The 20,314-nt window shown below is 37.0% G+C and overlaps 1 protein-coding gene across 6 annotated transcripts in view; it reads right to left on the minus strand.

Annotated features, from left to right (window-relative positions):
- NTM (neurotrimin) overlaps window positions 1–20,314 on the minus strand; it is a 1,341,553-nt gene that overhangs the window by 18,476 nt on the left and 1,302,763 nt on the right. For all 6 annotated transcript variants that reach the window (XM_074303779.1, XM_074303784.1, XM_074303778.1 and 3 more), the window contains 3 exons: window positions 12,855–12,989; window positions 12,012–12,132; window positions 4,776–4,927 (listed from right to left, as the gene is read on the minus strand). In XM_074303779.1, the coding sequence (XP_074159880.1) occupies window positions 4,776–4,927; window positions 12,012–12,132; window positions 12,855–12,989 (408 nt within the window). The remainder of the gene's footprint in view (window positions 1–4,775; window positions 4,928–12,011; window positions 12,133–12,854; window positions 12,990–20,314) is intronic.

Consider the following 20,314-nt stretch of genomic DNA (forward strand, 5'->3'; position numbering starts at 1 on the left):
AAAGGGCCATGGCCCCTGTGTGGCGTCCCTTCCTACCTCTACTCAATTCCCCACCCGAAATTGTGACCAATCTTTAGGAATCCCACAGACCCCTTATTCCAATTCTCCTGGCCGAAGTGTCTGGGAGATGTGTTCCAGAGACAATGATGTTCACTGTCTTGGGAATAACTCTCCAGGATTCCCTTGCAAAATGCCGAGCACCTAAATTGGTTCATGCATTCAGAAACCACCCCTTTCACAGGACAAGTGGGACATATTCTGGGTTGATGGCCATGAAGGGAGGCTACACAGCAACTGTGCCCCTTTGCTGTCATAGGGGAAGCATGTCATTGTCCAGATCAGGTAGGAAGAGGCTCTGGTTTATGAAAGAATTGGCGGTGAGATGGCTGTAACCTGGCTGGCTTGCTGGGATGCTGCAAGGGGAAAAAATTACACAAAAACTTCATAGACTCCTGCATTTTCCTGAACTGAGATGCTGTTTCCTAAGCTTGCATTTGATGATACAGGAGTAGGACTCTTTTGGGGCTAATAAGCAACATGGGAATTTCCTAGGTACGTCTACACTGATATTTCCTTGAACTAAATCTGTGTGTTTCGTAAATAGTTCAAGATCCAGCCACAACACTATTACTGGCACTAGCTTTGGTGCAGAAGACCACTCACGCTTATGAAACAATATAGCATAAAATCACATTGAAAACACAATGGAAACAGAGTCCTTTTGAAAAGTCATCAAGGACGTGTCCCAAAAGAACAGGCCCCATGTATAAATATGGGTTATGTGCTTCTAGGGAGGAGAAATGAAAGGGTTGGTAAAATCTTTAAAAAGAAAGATATTTTTGTGTATGTTGGAGACAAATTGTTTTCTATAATCAAATACAAACCCCTCTATTTGATATTTAAAGCTTTCCCCTACTAGGTTTATTATAGATTATTTTTCTTTGTATACTCTTGGTCCAGCACGCTAGCCTTCTTGCTGCCCCTCACAAATGACATTGCATCTTTTGTTTTAGTGCCTTTGCCTAGGCTGTCTGCAATGCTAAAATAATATCTCTTTCCTCCTCTGCCTATTAAATCTCTAAGATCCTTTAAGAGTTTAGCTCAGATGTTGCTTCCCATATTCTCTTTGAGATCTTTCCTGGTACTCACAGCCACTAATGCCTGCCCACTGGCCTGCCCAGCATTTATTTTCTAAATACATACATACATACATACATACATTATCCTATGGAATGTAGGCTCCTTAAAGGCAGGAACTATTTTTTTTTCTGCCTTTAGACATCCAGAGTACCATGCATAGTTACTAGCATAACATGTGCTTGTTTATTGGTTAAGGGAAAACTATATTCATTTGTAACTTTTCTTTTAAATTATCACATCCCCATAATTGGAAAGGAAAGAAGTTGACCTAGAAAGTTGCTGAATATATTACAAAGTCTTGCCTTTTCTGACTTAGAGGATTTATCAATACTAAGGGGCTACCTTCTCAGGGGTTACAAATTTAAACCCAGTAAAATGAATAGCACAGAGGTGAATACCGTGCTTCTGGATCTTGGAGAAGTTAAGACTAAATGGATACCTTCCTGAGGTAAAACAATAGCATGCACTGGAGGTTATTAAATTTCAGCTTCCAGACCTGGATGAAAGGGAAGATTATTTCTTGAAATTTAAATATTATCTCATTGATTGATAAAAGGAATTGGAATTATTAAGAAAATAGGCACTATCTCCCATGGTCTGGAGAGAAACATTGTTAAGTATTTCTAGTTATTTTGCCTTGATGGATTCATTCTGGATATCCTTCATAACTAAATAAGTTTGTTCTAACTCAAGATAGCTAAAGTATAGGAAATGGTAAGGGAAAAGAGATAATATGCCTGCCTCCATAGAGGTAGCATTTAGCCTTGGGGACCTCCAAAGGGAGGATCATGACCCCTGGAATGAGGGATCCAACTGAACTCAGCCAAAGGGCAGGGCTGAGAACTTTGTAGGTTATGCTAATTCTTTGATGGTGCCTGGGCATATAAAGAATCCTCTAGGTGAGGGTCTTTTGGAGAAAAGAAAAGCAGACTTAAATATGAATTTCAATTCCCCCATTTTCTTTCCCCAACAGATTATCTTTGTTCAACTTATCTTCAAAAATCATTTTCTCCCTGTTTTAAAAGAAGCCAGCTATTGAGGAGAGGTCAGAAAACCCATAAAAGTAGTACTGCATATATCCTGGTCAAAATGTCTGGAGGACTCAGGAGGATGAAAAAAAGCCAATAAGTGGAAATAGCAATGACTATATGTTGGGGAAGAGACTGGGGAACAATTCCAAGAGAAGGAGGAAATAGCCAATTTATCTTCTCAGATCTTAGTCCCCTTGGCTATGCCAATATCCACCTGCCAAAATTTTTAAAAAGAAAAAAAAAGAAGACTTGATAAAAGTTTTGTGTAATTGTAGGTGTTCTTTTATGGAGGTTCATCAGCATGGATCAGCATGGACAGCTCTCGTCACAGCTATCTCTATTCTGATAAACCAACTAGGGGATTAAAGATGGTTCTCTCACTATTCCCATTCCCCTTATAACCTCATTAAATGTATTTACTTTTTATTTAGAATGAGGGGTAGCCTGACTAGATGTATGGATGCAGTGGGATTTTCTGCCGTTCCTTCACAAGCTATTATTTTGGTAGAAAAAAAGGAGCTTTTCAGAGGTATGAGATTGTTTGTAGCTTTTAACAGAAAGCTGATTTTAATGAAATCATAGAATTCCAGAGCTGGGAGGGAACATGGAGATAACCTAGCCAAATATCTACCAGAAACAATATCCTTGAGAAGTAAATGGTCATCTGGCCTCTGCTTAGAAGTCTCTACCCAAACAAACTACCTATTAAGGCAACCCATTGCATTTAAGGACAGCACTGATTATCAGTAAGTATTTTCTTATACTGAGCCCAAATCTGCTTCTCCAAATTTTACCCACTGCACCTAGTTTTGCCCTATGGAGTCAAGCTAACAAAGCTAGAACCTCTTCCAAATGTCAACCCTTAAAAGACTTAAAGATAGCTATCATGACACTTATATGCTCTCTTTGTCAGATTAAATATTCCCAGTGCCCCTAAATAATCTTTTAGCATAATCTCTACTCCTCTTGTCATTCTTTTCAATTTACTCTGGTTGCAATCTAATCTATGTTCTTTCTAAAATGGGGTAGATAGAACTGGACTATTATTATATAATAATTATAAAACATTATTACTGTAGATTTGGCCTGACCAAATCACATACAGATGGACTCTAACCTTCCTTGTTCTGGATACCATTCTTCACTTAATGTCATCCAAGATTACATTAGCTTTTCTGATTGTCATTTGACACTGCTGACTCATAATGAACTTAAAATATACTAAAATCATCATGCCCTTTTCACCAGAACTCTTGTAAAATCATGCTTCCCTCATTATGCTTTTGTAGTCATTTTTATATTCATCCCCATAAAATGTCATCTTGTTTGATTTGGCCCATTAGTCTAAAAGGATGAAATGTTTTTGCATCCAGATTCTATTGGTCAGTGGGTTGACTATCCCTCCCAACTTCATGTCATCTGGAAATTTGGCAAGCATGTCATCTATATCTTTGTCCAAATCTTTGTTTCTTTGTTTGTTTTTGATAGAAGGACCAAGAAAAAAGTCATAGGGCACTTAACTAGTACTCTCCCTCTGGAGATACATTTTTCCTTTTTGACAGTTTCTTGGAAATCCTTTCCTTACACTGAGTTCCCTTCTCTCCCCCTAAAGTTTAGCAAACAGTAAGATAAAAACTGGGATTATCATAAAGGACATAGAGAACTTGTCCTGTAGGGCCCAAGGTTGTGGAGAAATTTTACACCATCTCAGGCTTAAAGAAGGATGAAGCAGTCATCTGAGCCTTGGAAATTCTTCCTGGTGACTGGACATTATGAAAATTCACTCAATAGATTTTGTGAAGATTGTTCTACCTTTGAGAGAAGTGTGAGAAACTCATTCTCTCTCTTGAAGCTATTGTACAAAAGGGTCAAGAAAGGAGGTCCACTCACCTGATGCAGACACCAACACAGCTGGCCAGGGGTGTAATGGGGTCATAACACAGTGATTTGCACATATTCAGTGCTTGATAAATATTTGTTGAATGAATGAGTGAATGAATGAATGGATTTTAACCATTAATTAGGATAATGGACTACATAGATCATTCTTTATTCTTTTAGGCAACTTCTTTGCCACAAATACAATTCCTAAGAAAATCCTTTGATCACTATCTTCTCTCATGAAAACTGAAGATATCTATAATCCCAAATATCTTTAATTTCTGTCTCACAACTGAAAGTCAGTTTCCCTGATGATACTCCTTCTAGAGCAAACAATGGGAAAAGTGACTACCAGTTAGCGTATGAATCTAGCTTGAACAAGTCAGGGTGTTTTGCTTGTTTTTATCAGTCATCCACTGTGTCTCTCATATATAATCTGCTCTTCCCCCCTCCATTCCACCCCATCCTTCTTACGGCGCTGCTCACAGGATCTGCATGAGGAGAAAACTTTGTTTTCACAGTTGGGTTTTTCTAATACACTTTACCCATCTTTAGATAGACTCTTTTGCATGTTGTATATACTTGTGTTTCTTCTTATTCCTCCTCTGTCTCATGTTATTGCTTTGGACTCTGACTAAAATCTCTACACTCTTTCTCTTCCTCCCTTTCCTTCTCTTCACCATAAGTTGACCCCTCCCTATCCTGCTTGGGGTTCTGTCTCACCAAACAGTGTGATGCTGGCATTGGTGTGGCCTAGGTTGTTGGAGGCCACACAAGTGTAGTTCCCGTAGTCATGTTCCGAGACATTGAAGAAAATGAGCTTTGAGAGGAATGGTCTGTTTTCAACTTTCACTCGCTTCTGTCCTCCAATCAGCCTGAGATAAACAAAGGGGAGAAAGAAAGGGAAAGAAAGGAAGAAAAAGGGAGATGGTCAAAATTTCACTCATTCAAGTAAGATGCTTTCTGAAATGTATGGCCCTCTCACATTCTATCTTCTACTGACCTTATAACCATAATTCTTCCTATTCATCATAGTGTGATTTCACATATCTTGACACATATTTCTATTTCTCTGCTTTTTTTTTTGACCTTGAAGACAGTAACTGTTAGGTGGTTATCTCTCATTTGATTATACACAGATATGCAATATACAATGTGTATCCATGGATATGCACATATAGGTATATTTACACATATAAGTATATGTATACATACATATATTTATGTGCATAAACACACACACATATATACACATACATAAAACATATATGCCTTCTTTAAAAATAAGAATTCTAGCTGTGTGTAAGCAAGTCACTTAACCCCAATTCCCTTAGCAAATAAAAAAAAAGAAAAAAAATGCTATATTTGACAATTAGTCAACTAGTAAACAACAATACATGTTATCTAAAATAATGTTCCCCTCATAATAGGTGCTCAAATCATGGACTTTGATGATAATGATGATGACAAAGATTAACAGAAAAATATCCTGAGGGGATTTGTTTTCTTATATGTGAGTAACATGTATCTTCTCTAGAGATCAAAGCATTTTACTAATGATTTCATTTCCCAATTCCTCAGACCTGGAAGGAAGGAAAATCGTAGAGATTACCAACTATCTTTTCTCTCAGAGAAACTTGAAGGACCCTAGGGTATATTTTCTAGGATCATAGGGCAAATGTTGATGGAGGAAACAAATTTAGAGAATGTAATACCGTAGGATATTCTTCTATTCATACCTTGCTGATCTTAAATATAACTTCAGGCTTGGAAAAGAAGTAGACATATTGTAGGACTTTTTTTTAAGAGATCTTTTTAAACTGCCTGTAGAAAATGGTTACTGAAGAGGCATATTTAGGGTCTTTTGGGAAGATGAATGAATCTAACTAAAAGATATGGAGAATCAAAGAAATTCATTCTTTGGAGAGTACTGAATTCTTACAGAATTCTAACAGAAAGGCTGTTAAATGTTCCAATTAGAGGCATCTGGGAGTGAAGTAGAACGTTAGACGAGTTAGAAAGAATTGGGTTTGAATCCTGTCTTAGATACCTAGTCTTGTGACCCTGAACAAATCATTTAACCAATGTGAACTTCAATTTCCACAACTGAAAAACTGGACTAAAAATAGCACCTGTCTCACAGAGGTATGGTAAGAATCAAATGTACAAGTTTTACAAGCCTTAAAGGACTCTGCCAATGTTGTTCCATTGTTTTCAGTCATGTCAGACTCTTTGTGGCTTCTTTTGGGATTTTTCTGGCAAAGATATTGGAATTTTCTTCTCCAACTCATTTTACAGACGGAAACTGAGTTAAGTGACTTGCTAATGATCTTACAGTAAAAGCATGTTTGAGGGTACATTTGAACTCAAGAAGATGAGTCTCCTTGACTGCCAACCCTGGAATTTTATCCATTATGCCACATTGCTGTTCCAATACCAATATGAGGTATTGTTAGTAATTAAGAATCTCCTATCATTCTATAAAATATAAAGAAATTTAGTGAAAAGACAACCTTTTGTCTTTTTTGAAGCAATTTGTCTATCCATCTTTAGAATATGTACCTACACTATGGTCAGAATGATAATGTTATTGGAAAAGAGCTGAAATGAAAATGTAAAGAACTCAGCAAGAGAGTCAGTTGTTTATCCAGGGCACTCTTGGTTCAAGTAGCAAGTCTGAACACCTTGGTTTGAATAGACTAGTTGAGTTTGGGCAGGACATTTGTCAAAGAAATTAGCCAAAATAAGAGATTGTCATGTTCAATTCAAAAAACATTAAATTCCTGTTATACATTAGTATTTGGTATTTTACAGTTTCTTTGAGGTCAAATAACCTGATACCTTCATTGTTAAGAGAAAGACAGTAAGTTCCACTGTAATGAAATAACTTGCCCAATGTCAAACAGGCAAGGTCAAAGTGACATTTCTAACCCTTGCACTCAGGTCTTCTGACTTCATACAATGAACTCTTTCTATTAGATTACATTTTCTTTCATGCAAAACTATCTGGATAGAGTTCCACAGTCAAAAATGGGGATAGAATTCCTGCAACAAGAAACTTAAATTCTAAATTAAATGTTTCTGAAAACATATAGCATGTGCATAAATAAGTAGAGGAAAAATACTTGGGAAAGAGAGAGAGCTAAATCAATTGTGAGTGGGAGAAGAGCTTTCTTGGAGAACATGACACTAGAAGCAACAAAATTCTGAGAACAGAGATTAGTAGTGAAGGCATTCTACTCATTGGAGACAGCTTGTGTAAATACCCAGAGTTGGAAGATGGAATATTAAATTCTGAGACTAGCTAATAATCCAGTTTGGCTGGAACATGGAATGTTTGAAAAAAATGTAACGTGAACTAAGGCTAGAATACTGGCCAGAAATTCAAGGCCCCTCAAAATCTGGCTTCAACCTAAGGAATTTGCTTTTTTTTTTTCTTACAGTGCATCACTGTATGTTTTTTGAGCAAAGAACTGACATGATCAAATCTAGTAGTTATTTTGGCAGTTTTATAGAGAATGGGTAAGAGTGTGGAGAACTTAGGAGAAGGAGAACCACTAAGGATTATTAAAATAGGTGAGAATGATAAAGGCCTAAGTGAGGGTCGTAGTCTTGGGATTGGAGACAAGGGGGGATGTAAGAGATGTTGGTTGCAGTGTTGAAACTCATAGAATTTAAGCATTTTTATGATTATACAGGGAAGAAGGGCTGTTGGAGAGGATAGATGAGAGAAGAATAACTTCAAGAGAATGAACATAATGATTGGGAGAATGATGATGCCTGAACAGAAATAGAGAATTTGAGAAGTTTTTAGGAAGGACAGAATTAGGTGGAAATATGATGAAATCTGATTTAAGTCTGAGATACTAATGAAGTCTACACTTGGTGATGCTGAACAGATAGTTGATAAGGAAATGGAGTTCAGGAGAGAGATTAGGGAACCATATGTAGATTTTGAAGTCATCTGCATAGATATGATACTTAAACACACAAAAAAGATGAGATCACTAAGGGAAGATTATAAAATAGATAAGAAAAGAAAGCCCATACATAGAGTGGAATGAGTAATGATTCAACAAAGGATATTGAGCAAAGACAGGTAACTGAACAGGAAATGATTGTGCCATGGAAGCCTGAGAAGGAGAAAGAATACAAGTTCTCATTGCTCCAAGATATCACGAAATAAAGAGCTCAATATTTTGAACAGACTTTGAATTCTCAGGATATTGCAAATGTCCGCTGGGGTAAAATTAGGGGTTAAATCAACAATCTGGGGAGGCAGGGGTCATGCACAAGAACCCTGGCAATAAAAATTTTGCTCTGACTATAATAACTATAATAACGATGTAATTTGTGTATCATTAAACGTGAAATGAATGTGTCGTCACTCTCTGCTTTAATAATTCCGAACTCTCAGGTATGATATTTGGACCCCCATCTCCTAGGGGACCACCGAGTAAATAAAGCTGGGCTGTCAAGGAAGTTGCTTTTTGCCCCTAAGCACCCCCTTCCTGCGTGCCATTCCTCCATCACCCATCAGGTGCTGAGGCTTGCTTCACATCAGACTTGAGTTGTGAATTGAACACAGGTTGTGTTATGAGGAGAGACACTAATCAGGAGGCAGGTTCCGGCTTGACAGCTCTGAAATGTCTTTAGCTAAGAGCAGAGTTGGGTGGCCTGACAGCACTTTGCGGCACTTTGCAGCTCTTGGAATCACAGGCTTTTCTTTTCACAGTGTAGTTCCTCCTGTCTCCCAAGCCAATTTGTCCCCAGCTCCTTCTCCCCCTTGCTGGGACTCTATTTTTCTCAGTTCATCTATGATCTTTCCCCTAGCTAATTTGTCCCTGCAGTGGAGCAGCTCTTATTAAGTGTGACTCCTTTCCTTTCCCCTAGATTGACAATGCCCATAGGGAGTCGTGGATGCCTAAATCTACTCTGTAGATCCAAATCCTCCACCATGAGCCATCCAGAAACTGACCATTAGAAACCTCCCTCCAATTTGCCTTTGACGATCGCCCACCTACTGAAAATTGAGAAAGAGGTTATTTCAGTGTCCCCAACCGGCCCCAATCAGAATACCCATTTCCCTGGGCTCTGACTGAGCTGTAGGCTCAGCCACTGACATCATTTGGCAGGCTTAGGAACATGAGAGTTTGTCAATGACAGGAAGCTCAAGAGCAGCAAAGTTCTGATTAAGTCAGATGACAAGGAGAATGACAACTCCCTCAAATGGGGGAAAATAAAATATATGGATAATAATAGCTAGCATTCACATGGCACTTTGGGCTTTGTAAAGTATGTTGTGTTATTTAAGATTTGAGAGAAATTATTATTTTGCTATCATAACTAACAACTGATTAAAAAATTAAGACAAGGTATTTTTCCCTTTTATTTCATCATTTAGCCCCCAGATCCTAGAGTCAGTCAGCTGGTCTCTGAAGGACATGGCTGACTGATAATTTGTCCTTAACACTCTGGAAACATGCTCAGAGTGGAATCCCACTCAACTAGGAGACCTTGTTTCTGTATAGAGTAAAAACAGAATTTAATCTGGTGAATTCTTGCTCTAAGGAAATAAGCCCCTGTTCTTGTACTTCTCCATGGGAGTTCAGGGTGACCCAGATCATGAAAGAAAAATCACTAGAGGGACCTGAATGGAAGGACCAGGTTGCCGGAGGTGACTGAATCAAGTCACATTCTCCACTGGAGAAACTGAAGACTACTAGCCTACCTCCCTATTACATATCTTCCAATTAGGACTGATTTTCACTTGTTGGGGCAAACCCTTTCCCAAAAACATATTAAGGCTTTTAGTCTCTCTATGGTTTCTTTTTGGTTACCAAGACTATAAATTTATTTATTATTAACTAGTCTAATTAATAAATTGACCACTAATTACCCAGAAACTAATTTTCAGGTTTTTCATTTGTCACAGAGTCATCAATACACTTTGATCTCCATTTTACAAAGTAAGAAACTGAGGTTGGGAGAAGTTAAATGATACATTCAATGTGTAGTAGCTAATAAATGTCTGAGAAAAGGCTTAAACTTAGATCTTCCAGCCTCCTCTACTCCGAGACAGAAATTGAGAAAAGACAGACAGAGACAGAGATAAGCAGTGGTAAAGACAGAAAGACAGAGAGACACAGAAAATTTTTTAAAAAGGGAGAAAGAAAGCAGAAAGGAAACAGAAGATAGGATAGGAGAGGAAAGAAAAAGAATGGAGAAGACAAGTATCAGCAGAGTAATGCAGACAAAAGAAGCATAAAATTCCTGTATGTCAGCAACCTTTGGAAACCTTCTCATGTTATGCTCTCTTACCTTCAACTCACCAGTAACAGCAGATGGTGCTGCCCCTTCTACAGAGATAGCAAGAAATTGGGAGAAGTGAAAGAGGAAATATCTTTTTCATTTTCATTTACCTATTACTGTCTATTTTTACCTATCATGAGTTTCATGTCCCTCAATACCTTTTCTTTTTTCTTTTTTCCTTTCATTTTCTTTGTCTTTATTTTTTTTTCCTTCCAAAAAGAATCAAAATCAGTGAATGTGTTTAGGGCAAATATTCAGGGGTTTCCATTTTGCCCTTCACCTCTACCAGTACAGGAAATCTACCAAAAATCCCCTCAAACCTCGCTCCCTTCCCAATTCTAGGAGGAGAAATCTGCTAAAATGGGATTCCCAAGAGTATATATACTCTTTATTCAGTGGAAGAGTATCATTCCTTGGGCAGGCTAAGTGGCAGAACTTTTTTTGTTCTATTTTTTGCTCTGCTCCAACCTCTGTACTTTGTCTGTGTTTTGTCTTCTTTATCTCTAACTTGAGAGTTGTGCATCTGACATCCCTCACTGAAGGAGTCAGCCTTGATAAATGAAGTGACTGCTATGTCATTTGGAATCAAATTTGGAGAATTGTGAATCTAATGGCAAAGTGACTTGATGATAAATAAATCCCAAATCAAGTTTGGTTTAAGAAAAGAAATTGTGACATAGCAATAATTCTCTGACTAAGACAGGAAACTCTTCTTCTGCCCCTCTCCTCATCCTTTCTTTTTTTTTTTTTTTTTAAATCCCATTGCTAATCTACAACCTCCTCTTCACTTGATCACATTCTATTCCCTTTGACTATTTCTTTTGACTTTTGAAAACCTCTTTCATTGCCAGTTTAAGGCTCTTGACACTTTCTCCCTTTGACTTAACAGAATGTTCTAGGCCCAGGGATTGGATCTTCCATGTGTCTTTATTTTTCCAGCTGCTTTACAATAATTATTTGATATCCATAATGTTTCCTGCCCTTATTGAAACAGGAGGACCCTGAGCTGAAAGGCTTCCTTACAACTCCTTAGAGTGACTTTTAATCTTGGCTAAATCATAGCAAATATCCCAATAATACCCACTACAATAGAAAGAACCAAAGCACTAGATTTCCTCCACACTTCCTGCCATCTTTCCTCCTTTGGTGAGAGAATAGGATATCCTGCTACAGAGCCTGGACTAAGGTAGGTCACTGACCCTTCCTTACAAAGCTACTGATATTCTTCCTGGCTGAACTGCAGACCTATTAAGTAAGTGTGACTTCTTGGCCCCACCCAGTGTTGTCTTGTCCATCCCTCACCTCTTAACAGCCTGGAGAATAAGTTAAAAATAGTCAGAGGCAGCAAACATCTTTCTCAGTCTTTTTACAGAATTTCTAGTACTTCTGATAGCCTTTCTTTATGTTTTGCTTTCTTGTATCTGGTTTTCTTCAGTTCATGGGTCAGAGACTATTGTGTCCAGCAGTATTAAAAGGGTGAAATCCAGGAATCCCAAGCAATGTGTTAGCCCCTGCTGGTTTGGTTTGATTTTTTTATTCCCATACAGAGAAAAGATTGGGAACAAGTTTTACAGAATTCATTTCTACTCATCAGATTATAGTCTGGGGGTTTGAGGGAAATTCCTCTTGTCCAGTTAGACTGTTTACCTTTTGTCATCCTTATACCACTGGAATTCTGCTGAAGGCACAGCAGATGCTTCACACTGCAACGTACCCTTCTGTCCCACAGCGACTCCTGTGCTCTTGGCCTCTGAAATGTAGGGTGGGTCTAGAGAGAGAGAGAAAGATAAAAATAAAGGGAGAGAGAGAGAAGGGGATAAACAAAGACGAAGAGACAGAGAGACAGAGAGAGACAGAGATAGAGACAGAGAGAGAGAGAGACAGAGAGAAAGACAGAAAAACAGAAAGAGAGAGAGAGAGAGAGAGAGAGAGAGAGAGAGAGAGAGAGAGAGAGAGAGAGAGAGAGAGAGAGAGAGAATAAGAACATTCTGAAGGTCAACTTTTAAGGTTCTTTGGGCTTCAAATTTCTCCACCAGCCCTCTTCCTAATTACCATTCATTGCCAATTCCTCCCATACATCTATGCCTATTCTTGTTCCTTGTTTTTCAGGAGCTATTCTCCCTCAATTTTGCCTTACTTGATATCATTCTCCACTTATTTCCCTGCTACAATACCTTTTTCCTAGTCTTCCTTGAAGCACCTTAGTTTTCTAGTCAATTAAAAGTCATTTGTTTTGAGAATATTCTTTTAAGCATTTAATGATAGTACTTCAGCTATCTGGCTATGCAGGAAGCAAGTTGCAGGGCTCATGTTGAAAAGATTCCTATGTCATGCCAGCCAGCTCAGCTTAGTCCAAGAGAACAGATAAAGCTTCCCTTTCCTGCTGCAGTGCATGGATGATCTAAGTAAAAGATCCCTCCTTCTGCCTATCATGGACCCCACACCCTTCTTATTAAAATGAGGGAAGAGAGAACCTATAAGGCTACTCACAGTTCACGGTAACTTTGACTCTCCTCACCACTGGTGCTGCTACATCATTGGAAGCACTGCACTCATAATCTCCAGACTGTGCCCGGGTGATGCCCTGGATTTCCAGGTACTCATCTTCACTCATGAAGCCCACAGCTGCAAGAAGAAACAGAGAAATGTTTTGGGGTGGGTAGGCGGAAGAGGAGAAATGGGGATCAAAGAATTTGGAACTGGAAGACAACTTAGAGATCATTTAGTCTAGCCACACCACTCATTTCATAGACAAGAGAAATGATTTTGAAATGAAAATGATTTTCAATTCAAGTGAATTTCAATTTGAAATGAAAGTGATTTTCCAGGATCACATTACAGTAGTGGTTCTCAAAATGCAAGATCCCCTAAGATTCTTTCAGAAATTCTGTGAGACAATCATCAATTCTGACTAATGTGACTTTTCAACAGCAAGGTGATTCAGGCCAGTTCCAATGGTATTGTGATGAAGAGAGCCACCTACACCCAGAGAGAGGACTGTGGAAACTGAGTGAACGCTGAAAACTATCTATGTACATGTTTTGAAAATAAAAAGCTTTAATCAAAAAATGAAATTCTGTAAGGGCAGTGTCTGCACTGGGCCTGTATCCCCAAAAGATCATAAAGGTGGGGAAAATGTTTTTAACAGCCTTTTTTGTAGGAGCAAGGAACTGGAGACTGAGTGGATGCCCATCAGTTGGGGAATGGCTGAATAAATTATGGTATATGAACGTTATGGAATATTTTATAAGAAATGATCAGAAGGATGATTTCAGAAAGGCCGGGAGAGACTTACGTGAATTAAGTGAACTTAAGTGAAGTTAGTAGAACCAAGAGAACATTATATACAACAACAACATGATTATGGGAAGATCAACTCTGATAGATGTGACTGTTTTCAACAATGAGGCCAGTTCCAATGATCTTGTGATGAAGAGAGTCATCTGCACCCAAAGAGAGGACTGTGGGAACTGAGTTTTTGTTGTAATTTTCTTGCATTTTGTTTTCTTCTTCTTCTTTTTTTTTTGATCTGATTTTTCTTGTGTAGCATGATAATTATGGAAATATGTATACAAGAATTGTACATGTTTAACATATATTGGACTACTTGCCATCTAGGAGAGGGAGTGAGGCAAAGAGAGGAAGAAAAAAAATTGGAACACAAAATTTTGCAAGAATTAATATTAACTATCTATGCATGTGTTTTGAAAATAAAAAGCTTTATAAAAAGAAATTTTTTGAGATTAAAACCTTTTTCATAACAATATTAAGGCTTAAAATTTATTTTTATTTTTTATAGTTTTTTATTTACAAGATATATGCATGGGTAATTTTTCAGCATTGACAGTTGTAAAACCTTTTTTTTCAATTTTTCCCCTCCTTCCTCTCACACCTTCCCCCATTTGTAAGATAGACTAATACATGTTAAATATATTAAAGTATATGTTAAATAAAATATATACATATACATGTCCATACAGTTATTTTGCTGCAAAGCAGCAAGAATCAGACTTTGAAATAGTGTACAATTAACCTTTGAAGGAAATAAAAAATGCAGGTGGACAAAAATAGAGGGATTGGAAATTCTATGTAGTGGTTCACACTCATTTCCCTGAGTTCTTTTGCTGGGTGTAGCTGGTTCAGTTCGTTATTGCTCTATTGGAACTGATTTGGTTCATCTCATTGTTGAAGAGGGCCACGTCCATCAGAATTGATCTTCATATAGTATTGTTGTTGAAGTACATAATGATCTCCTGGTCCTGCTCATTTCACTCAGCATCAGTTCATGTAAGTCTCTCCAGGCCTTTCTGAAATCATTCTGTTGGTCATTTCTTACAGAACAGTAATATTCCATAATATTCATATACCTCAATTTATTCAACCAATCTCCAATTGATGGGCATCCACTCAGTTTCCAGTTTCTGGCCACCACAAAGAGGGCTGCCACAAACATGCAGGTCCCTTTCCCTTCTTTAAGATCTCTTTGGGATATAAGCCCAGTAGTAACGCGGCTGGGTCAAAGGGTATGCACAGTTTGATAACTTTTTGAGCATAGTTCCAAATTGTTCTCCAGAATGGCTGGATATGTTCACAACTCCACCAACAATGCATCAGTGTCCCTGTTTTCCCACATCCCCTCCAACATTCCGCATTGTCTTTCCCTGTCATCCTAGCCAATCTGAGAGGTGTTTAGTGGTATCTCAGAGTTGTCTTAATTTGCATTTCTCTGATTAATAGTGATTTGGAGCATCTTTTCATATGGCTAGAAATAGTTTAAATGTCTTCATCTGAGAATTATCTGTTCATATCCTTTGACCATTTATCAATTGGAGAATGGCTTGATTTCTTATAAATTGAAGTCAATTCTCTATATATTTTGGAAATGAGAAGGCTTAAAATTTTAATATATATGTATATGTCAATTGATATCTCATATTATCAAAAACTCTTAGAGGTCCTCAACACATTTTAAGGATGTAAAGGGGTCCTGAAACAAAAAAGCTTGAAGAATACTGCAAGTCTAATATCCTTTTCACAATAGCATACTCTAGGATGTGGCTTAGGAAGTAAGTTACAATAATGGAGCAAAATTTTCATAGTATCTACACAGCATTAAGTTATTTTTAAAGACTGGTTACCCTAAATCACACACTATCTGATACTCCCACATACTACTCTCTCATAATCCCACAGGACCTACAGCATTATTTGAATTCCTACCAGTTTTGAGTATGATGTTTAGGGAACTGCTGGTTTATAATATGTGATTTGTCATATTGCCCTTTGAAGTGTCATACTTTTACCAAACAAATTCCTGGATCAAAAATACACTCAGTTCTGGGACACTCTAATGCATTAGCATCTATATAGTGGAATAAACACTAGATTGAAATCAGGTGAGCTGGATCCAAATCTTGTCTTTGTTGATTACTTGTGATCAAGTGGAAGGTACTTATTATTTTCTTCATCTATTAAGATAACCATAAGATCTATTCAATTTCTACATTCCATGTCTCATGCCTTGCAATCTCATATTTATGGAGAGAGTCTGTTAAAATAACTAAAGTAGCAGCTACATAACAATAAATATAGAATACAACAATGCATTGAAAGAGTACAACCACTAAGAGAAAAGGAAAGATCAATGGGCCAAATAGAATTATGGATAGTAAGGAGAGGGAGAGAAGAGAGAGAGAGAAAAGAGGATTTAGAAGACCAAATTCAATTACTAACCTATAGGATCAATAACTACTCCATGAGGTAATTTATCTGAAGGAACCACTTAATTGAGGGAGCCTCTGTCCATAGAGCTGATGTGATGAACCCTAAGAACGTTAACATTCTAGAGGCCTAGAATATAAATTTTGTTAAGATTTGCTAAATAGTTGGTAGGGCAACTTAGGGAGTACCAATCCATAAAAATATCAGTGAAGACCTTTGCTTGTTATCATTTTCACTATCTTCTTTTTGAATATTGTTTTTTTTTCAACTTTAACAAACTTTATTGCAAATCACATTTTCAGGATCTGACCTACCAAGAAAATCTACCTCTACAACATCTAGTGGTTTCCCCCACCATTCCTTATATTCTGAAGTATATGGACCAGGACAGTGGCTTGCCTTCTATGGGTTTTGGAGAATAAGACTTTCTTGTGATGACCTGCTCATCTATTTATATATTTTGTGGGGGAGTTGAAGAGAACTGGAGCCTGGTAATGGGCTTTTGAATTTGGGATAGAAACTGGTTCTCAGGCAATCCTATTCTTAGAAATAGTCTAAATTACTAATACGAAGCTTTCTTCTTTGTTATAGTTCTCCAGTTGAAAGGAAGGAAAGACCTCAGTAAGTTGTCAGGATATCATCTACCAATAAGACTTGGATATATAAAAAATTTCCATAGTAACTGCTTTTAACTTCGCTGATGCAGGAAGAGCTCTAGCTCTCTCCTCTAACCTTTCAAACAGCCTCCCCTCCCCATCAAGTTAGAGTATCTTCCAAGATCTCTGTTCTTCTCAGACAAAAAAAAGCAAAGGGTATTAACTCTTTCCAATGATTCTTACAAGAAGAAACTGAACTGAATCATACCGAACTTAGATATGAGATGAGATGAGAAAGGGCAGTGACCACTATTTCCCCCACCCCACCAAAAATAAAAGTTATGTTATTCTCCCAGGCCAACATAGCCTGTCTTCTAAGAAATATTCACTAATGTGGTTATCAGTCTTTGGAATAATGGAATAATGATTTTGATAATTGTCAGCATCAGTTATCTTCTGATGAGATTCTTTCTATCAATCAGTAATTATCCCTGAGGCATAATTACTAAAAGTTGCCATCTTACATGTATGATCCTTCACACCTGCACATTAGGTATTCAACAGCCAACTTTACACTGAAATAGACTGTAGTTGCTCAAATATATAGTAATATTGTCCATATCTAATTTCTAATCTTCTTGAGGATGACAGACTAACGGGTACATCAGGCACTTTTTAAAAACCCATGCTTATTAATAAGATGTTCTTAGAACCTGCCCTTAACCTTTGCTGTTGAAAAGAGAGAAAAATGGGAAGACATAAGATTTCACATACAATATTCTTAGAAAACTATATATCATTAAACTAATACTAACAATAGCAACTTTCCATCTAATACTATGTTCATCTTGACTTTGTTAACTACCAATGTAACATGACAAGAGGTGATCAATCAGCCCAGATTAGAACTCAGAAGAGGTAGCTCAACTGAAATGAGTCTTGATGAATATTGGTGCAAAAAATATAAATACTATATTAACAAGGAGAGTATAGCAACATGTCATAAAAATCATAGACTATGACCAGGTGGGATTTAAATGAAGGACTTGTTCAATATTAAGAAAAATATCAGCTTAATTGATCCTATCAATAACAAAAACAACAATAATTATATGATTATCTTAATAGATTTAGAAAAAGCTTTTGACAAAATAAAAATTGAGGAATAAATGGAATTTTTCTTAAAATGAAAAGTAATAAAATAAAATAATAAATTAAAATAAAATAAAATGTAATAAAAGTCTTATATATAATGGGAATGAGTTAGAATCAGGAGTGAAGTAAGGATACCCATTATCATCACTAATATTCAATACTGTACTAGCATTGCTAGCTGTAGCACTAAGATAAGAAAAATAAATTGAAAGAATTCAAATAAACAATGAGAGAAGAAAACAATCATCCTTTGCAGGCGATATTATATACTTAGAGAACGCTAGAAAATAAACTAGAAAACTAGAAACAATTAACAACTTCTTTAAAGTTGCAGGACACAAAAATAAACATATAAATCATCAGTATTTCTATATATTAATAAGAAAGTCTAGCAGAAAGAGACTAAAAAAGAAATTCCATTTAAAATAATTACAGATGATATAAAATACTTAGGTATTTATCTGTCAAGACAAATCCAGAAACTCTATGGACATAATGGCAGAACTTTTATGCTACAAATAAACTTAAATATATAAAAAAAATCTATCACTCATGGTTAAGTCAAGCCAATATAATAAAAATATTCAAATAAATTTACTTATTCAGTGCAATGCCAATTAAGCTAACAAAAATTGTTTACAGAACTAGAAAAAATAATAACAAAATTCACCTAGAACAGGGATGGAGAACGTCCTGAGTGCTGGTCAGGTAAGGCCTATAAAATCTTTTGGTTTGGCCCTACCAAGGCAACTGCAGGTGATGAAGCTGAAGGCTAGGCACAGTGTTTAAGCTGATAATTTGATATGACCTGTGAATGTTGTTATAAATATCCAAATGGCTCTTGGCAGAAAAAAAAGCCTCCCCACTCTTGATCTAGAATAGCAGAATGTCAATAACTTCAATGAATTAATGAAAAATAATATTAAGGAAGGTAGTCTAGCAATGACAAATCTCAAACTCTATTACAAATTTTTACTGCTAGACTACCTTCCTTATGTGTATGTATCAATGGCATAGATTGGGTATAAAATACACAGTAATAAATGGCCAAAGTACTCTAGTATTTGATACATGCAAAGATCCAGGCTTTCAGGAGAAAAGTTCAGTATTTGACAAAAATTTCTGGGAAATCTAGAAAGAAGTTAGGCTGAAATGAGAAATAGAACTGCATCTAACACTGATATACCAAGATAAGGTCAAAGCAAGTATATGATTTATACAAAGAGGATGATATCATAATCGAATTAGGGGAGCATGGAATATTTTACCTGTCAAATCTATGGATAAGGGAAGATTTTATGACCAAACAAAAGATAAATAGCATTTTGGGATACAAATTTGATAATTTTGATTATATTAAATGATGAGAAAAATCAAACATTGATTTGGCATATTACATTTGGTTTCATTCTGTAATTAATTTTATTCTGTGACTTCCTGAACTATGTTTATTTGTGTCTGAGTTAAGTTCAGAAGTTCATGAGTCCAGAAGTTTAATTTTCCTTTCTGAGTTATGTCTAAAAGTTGTTTCACTATGAGTCACTTTAATTGAAAGAAAAACTGTTATCTTTATACCACTAGATGCCCTTGTACAATTAGAAGAAATCTGCTGTTCTTGAAAAATGCAGGTGGATACAGAGGAGTCTGGTTTGTTATCTCTCTCCACATAATCCTTTAAGAAAGTCTGGTTTGTTATTGTCTGAACATTTACCAGCTCTGGGAAAATGGTGGAGTACATTGGCAAATTTCAAGCTCTCCAGATTTCCCCCACAAATAGAACAAATTTGTGCCTCAGGGCAAACATAAACTGGTGAAAAATTATGAAGACTTGGGGCAGGGAAACTCCTAGTACAATCCAACAAGATCTGAAGAAAGACCCCCAGGATAGGATTAACTTTTGTGTAGTGCAAGCACCTCAGGGCTAGCTCTACAGAAACACCAAGTGTGGAGTCTAGGGACTAGCCCAGTGTGGCTTCAGCCTCAGCAGAAACTACAGAGACTTTCACCTCCAGGACAGCAGAAGTTGGGGGTATGCATCTAAAACTGGGGAAACTTGGCTGATTGGGAGCACTAGGCCCAACTGTGCTGCAGAGATGTGGCCCTGGGTGAGAAGGAACCAGAATGCCCATGAGTATGGAAATAGCAGGGCAGGAACATTGCTGGCTGTGGGCACTTACAGGAGGATGGAGTTATTGGTTTGGGGTTCCTGGGCAGAGGGGAGAGCTGAAGGGAAGCTAGAGTCACTATCTCCCCACCCCATGATTAGAGGTGCTTAAATAATACCACTTACTAAAATAAAATAAAATGAACTAGCAAAGAAGAAAGAACCCAATCATAGAAATTTACTATAGGAACAGGGAAAACCAGGATTCATCTTCTGAAGTAAAAAAAAAAAAAAAAAAAAAGTTCTATCCCAAAGATTAATGTGAAATGCCCTGCCCAAAGAGAATTTATAGAATTAAAAAAAAAAAAAAAAGA

This window comes from Sminthopsis crassicaudata, chromosome 3 (assembly GCF_048593235.1).
Source record: "Sminthopsis crassicaudata isolate SCR6 chromosome 3, ASM4859323v1, whole genome shotgun sequence".
Classification (NCBI taxonomy): Eukaryota; Metazoa; Chordata; class Mammalia; order Dasyuromorphia; family Dasyuridae; genus Sminthopsis; species Sminthopsis crassicaudata.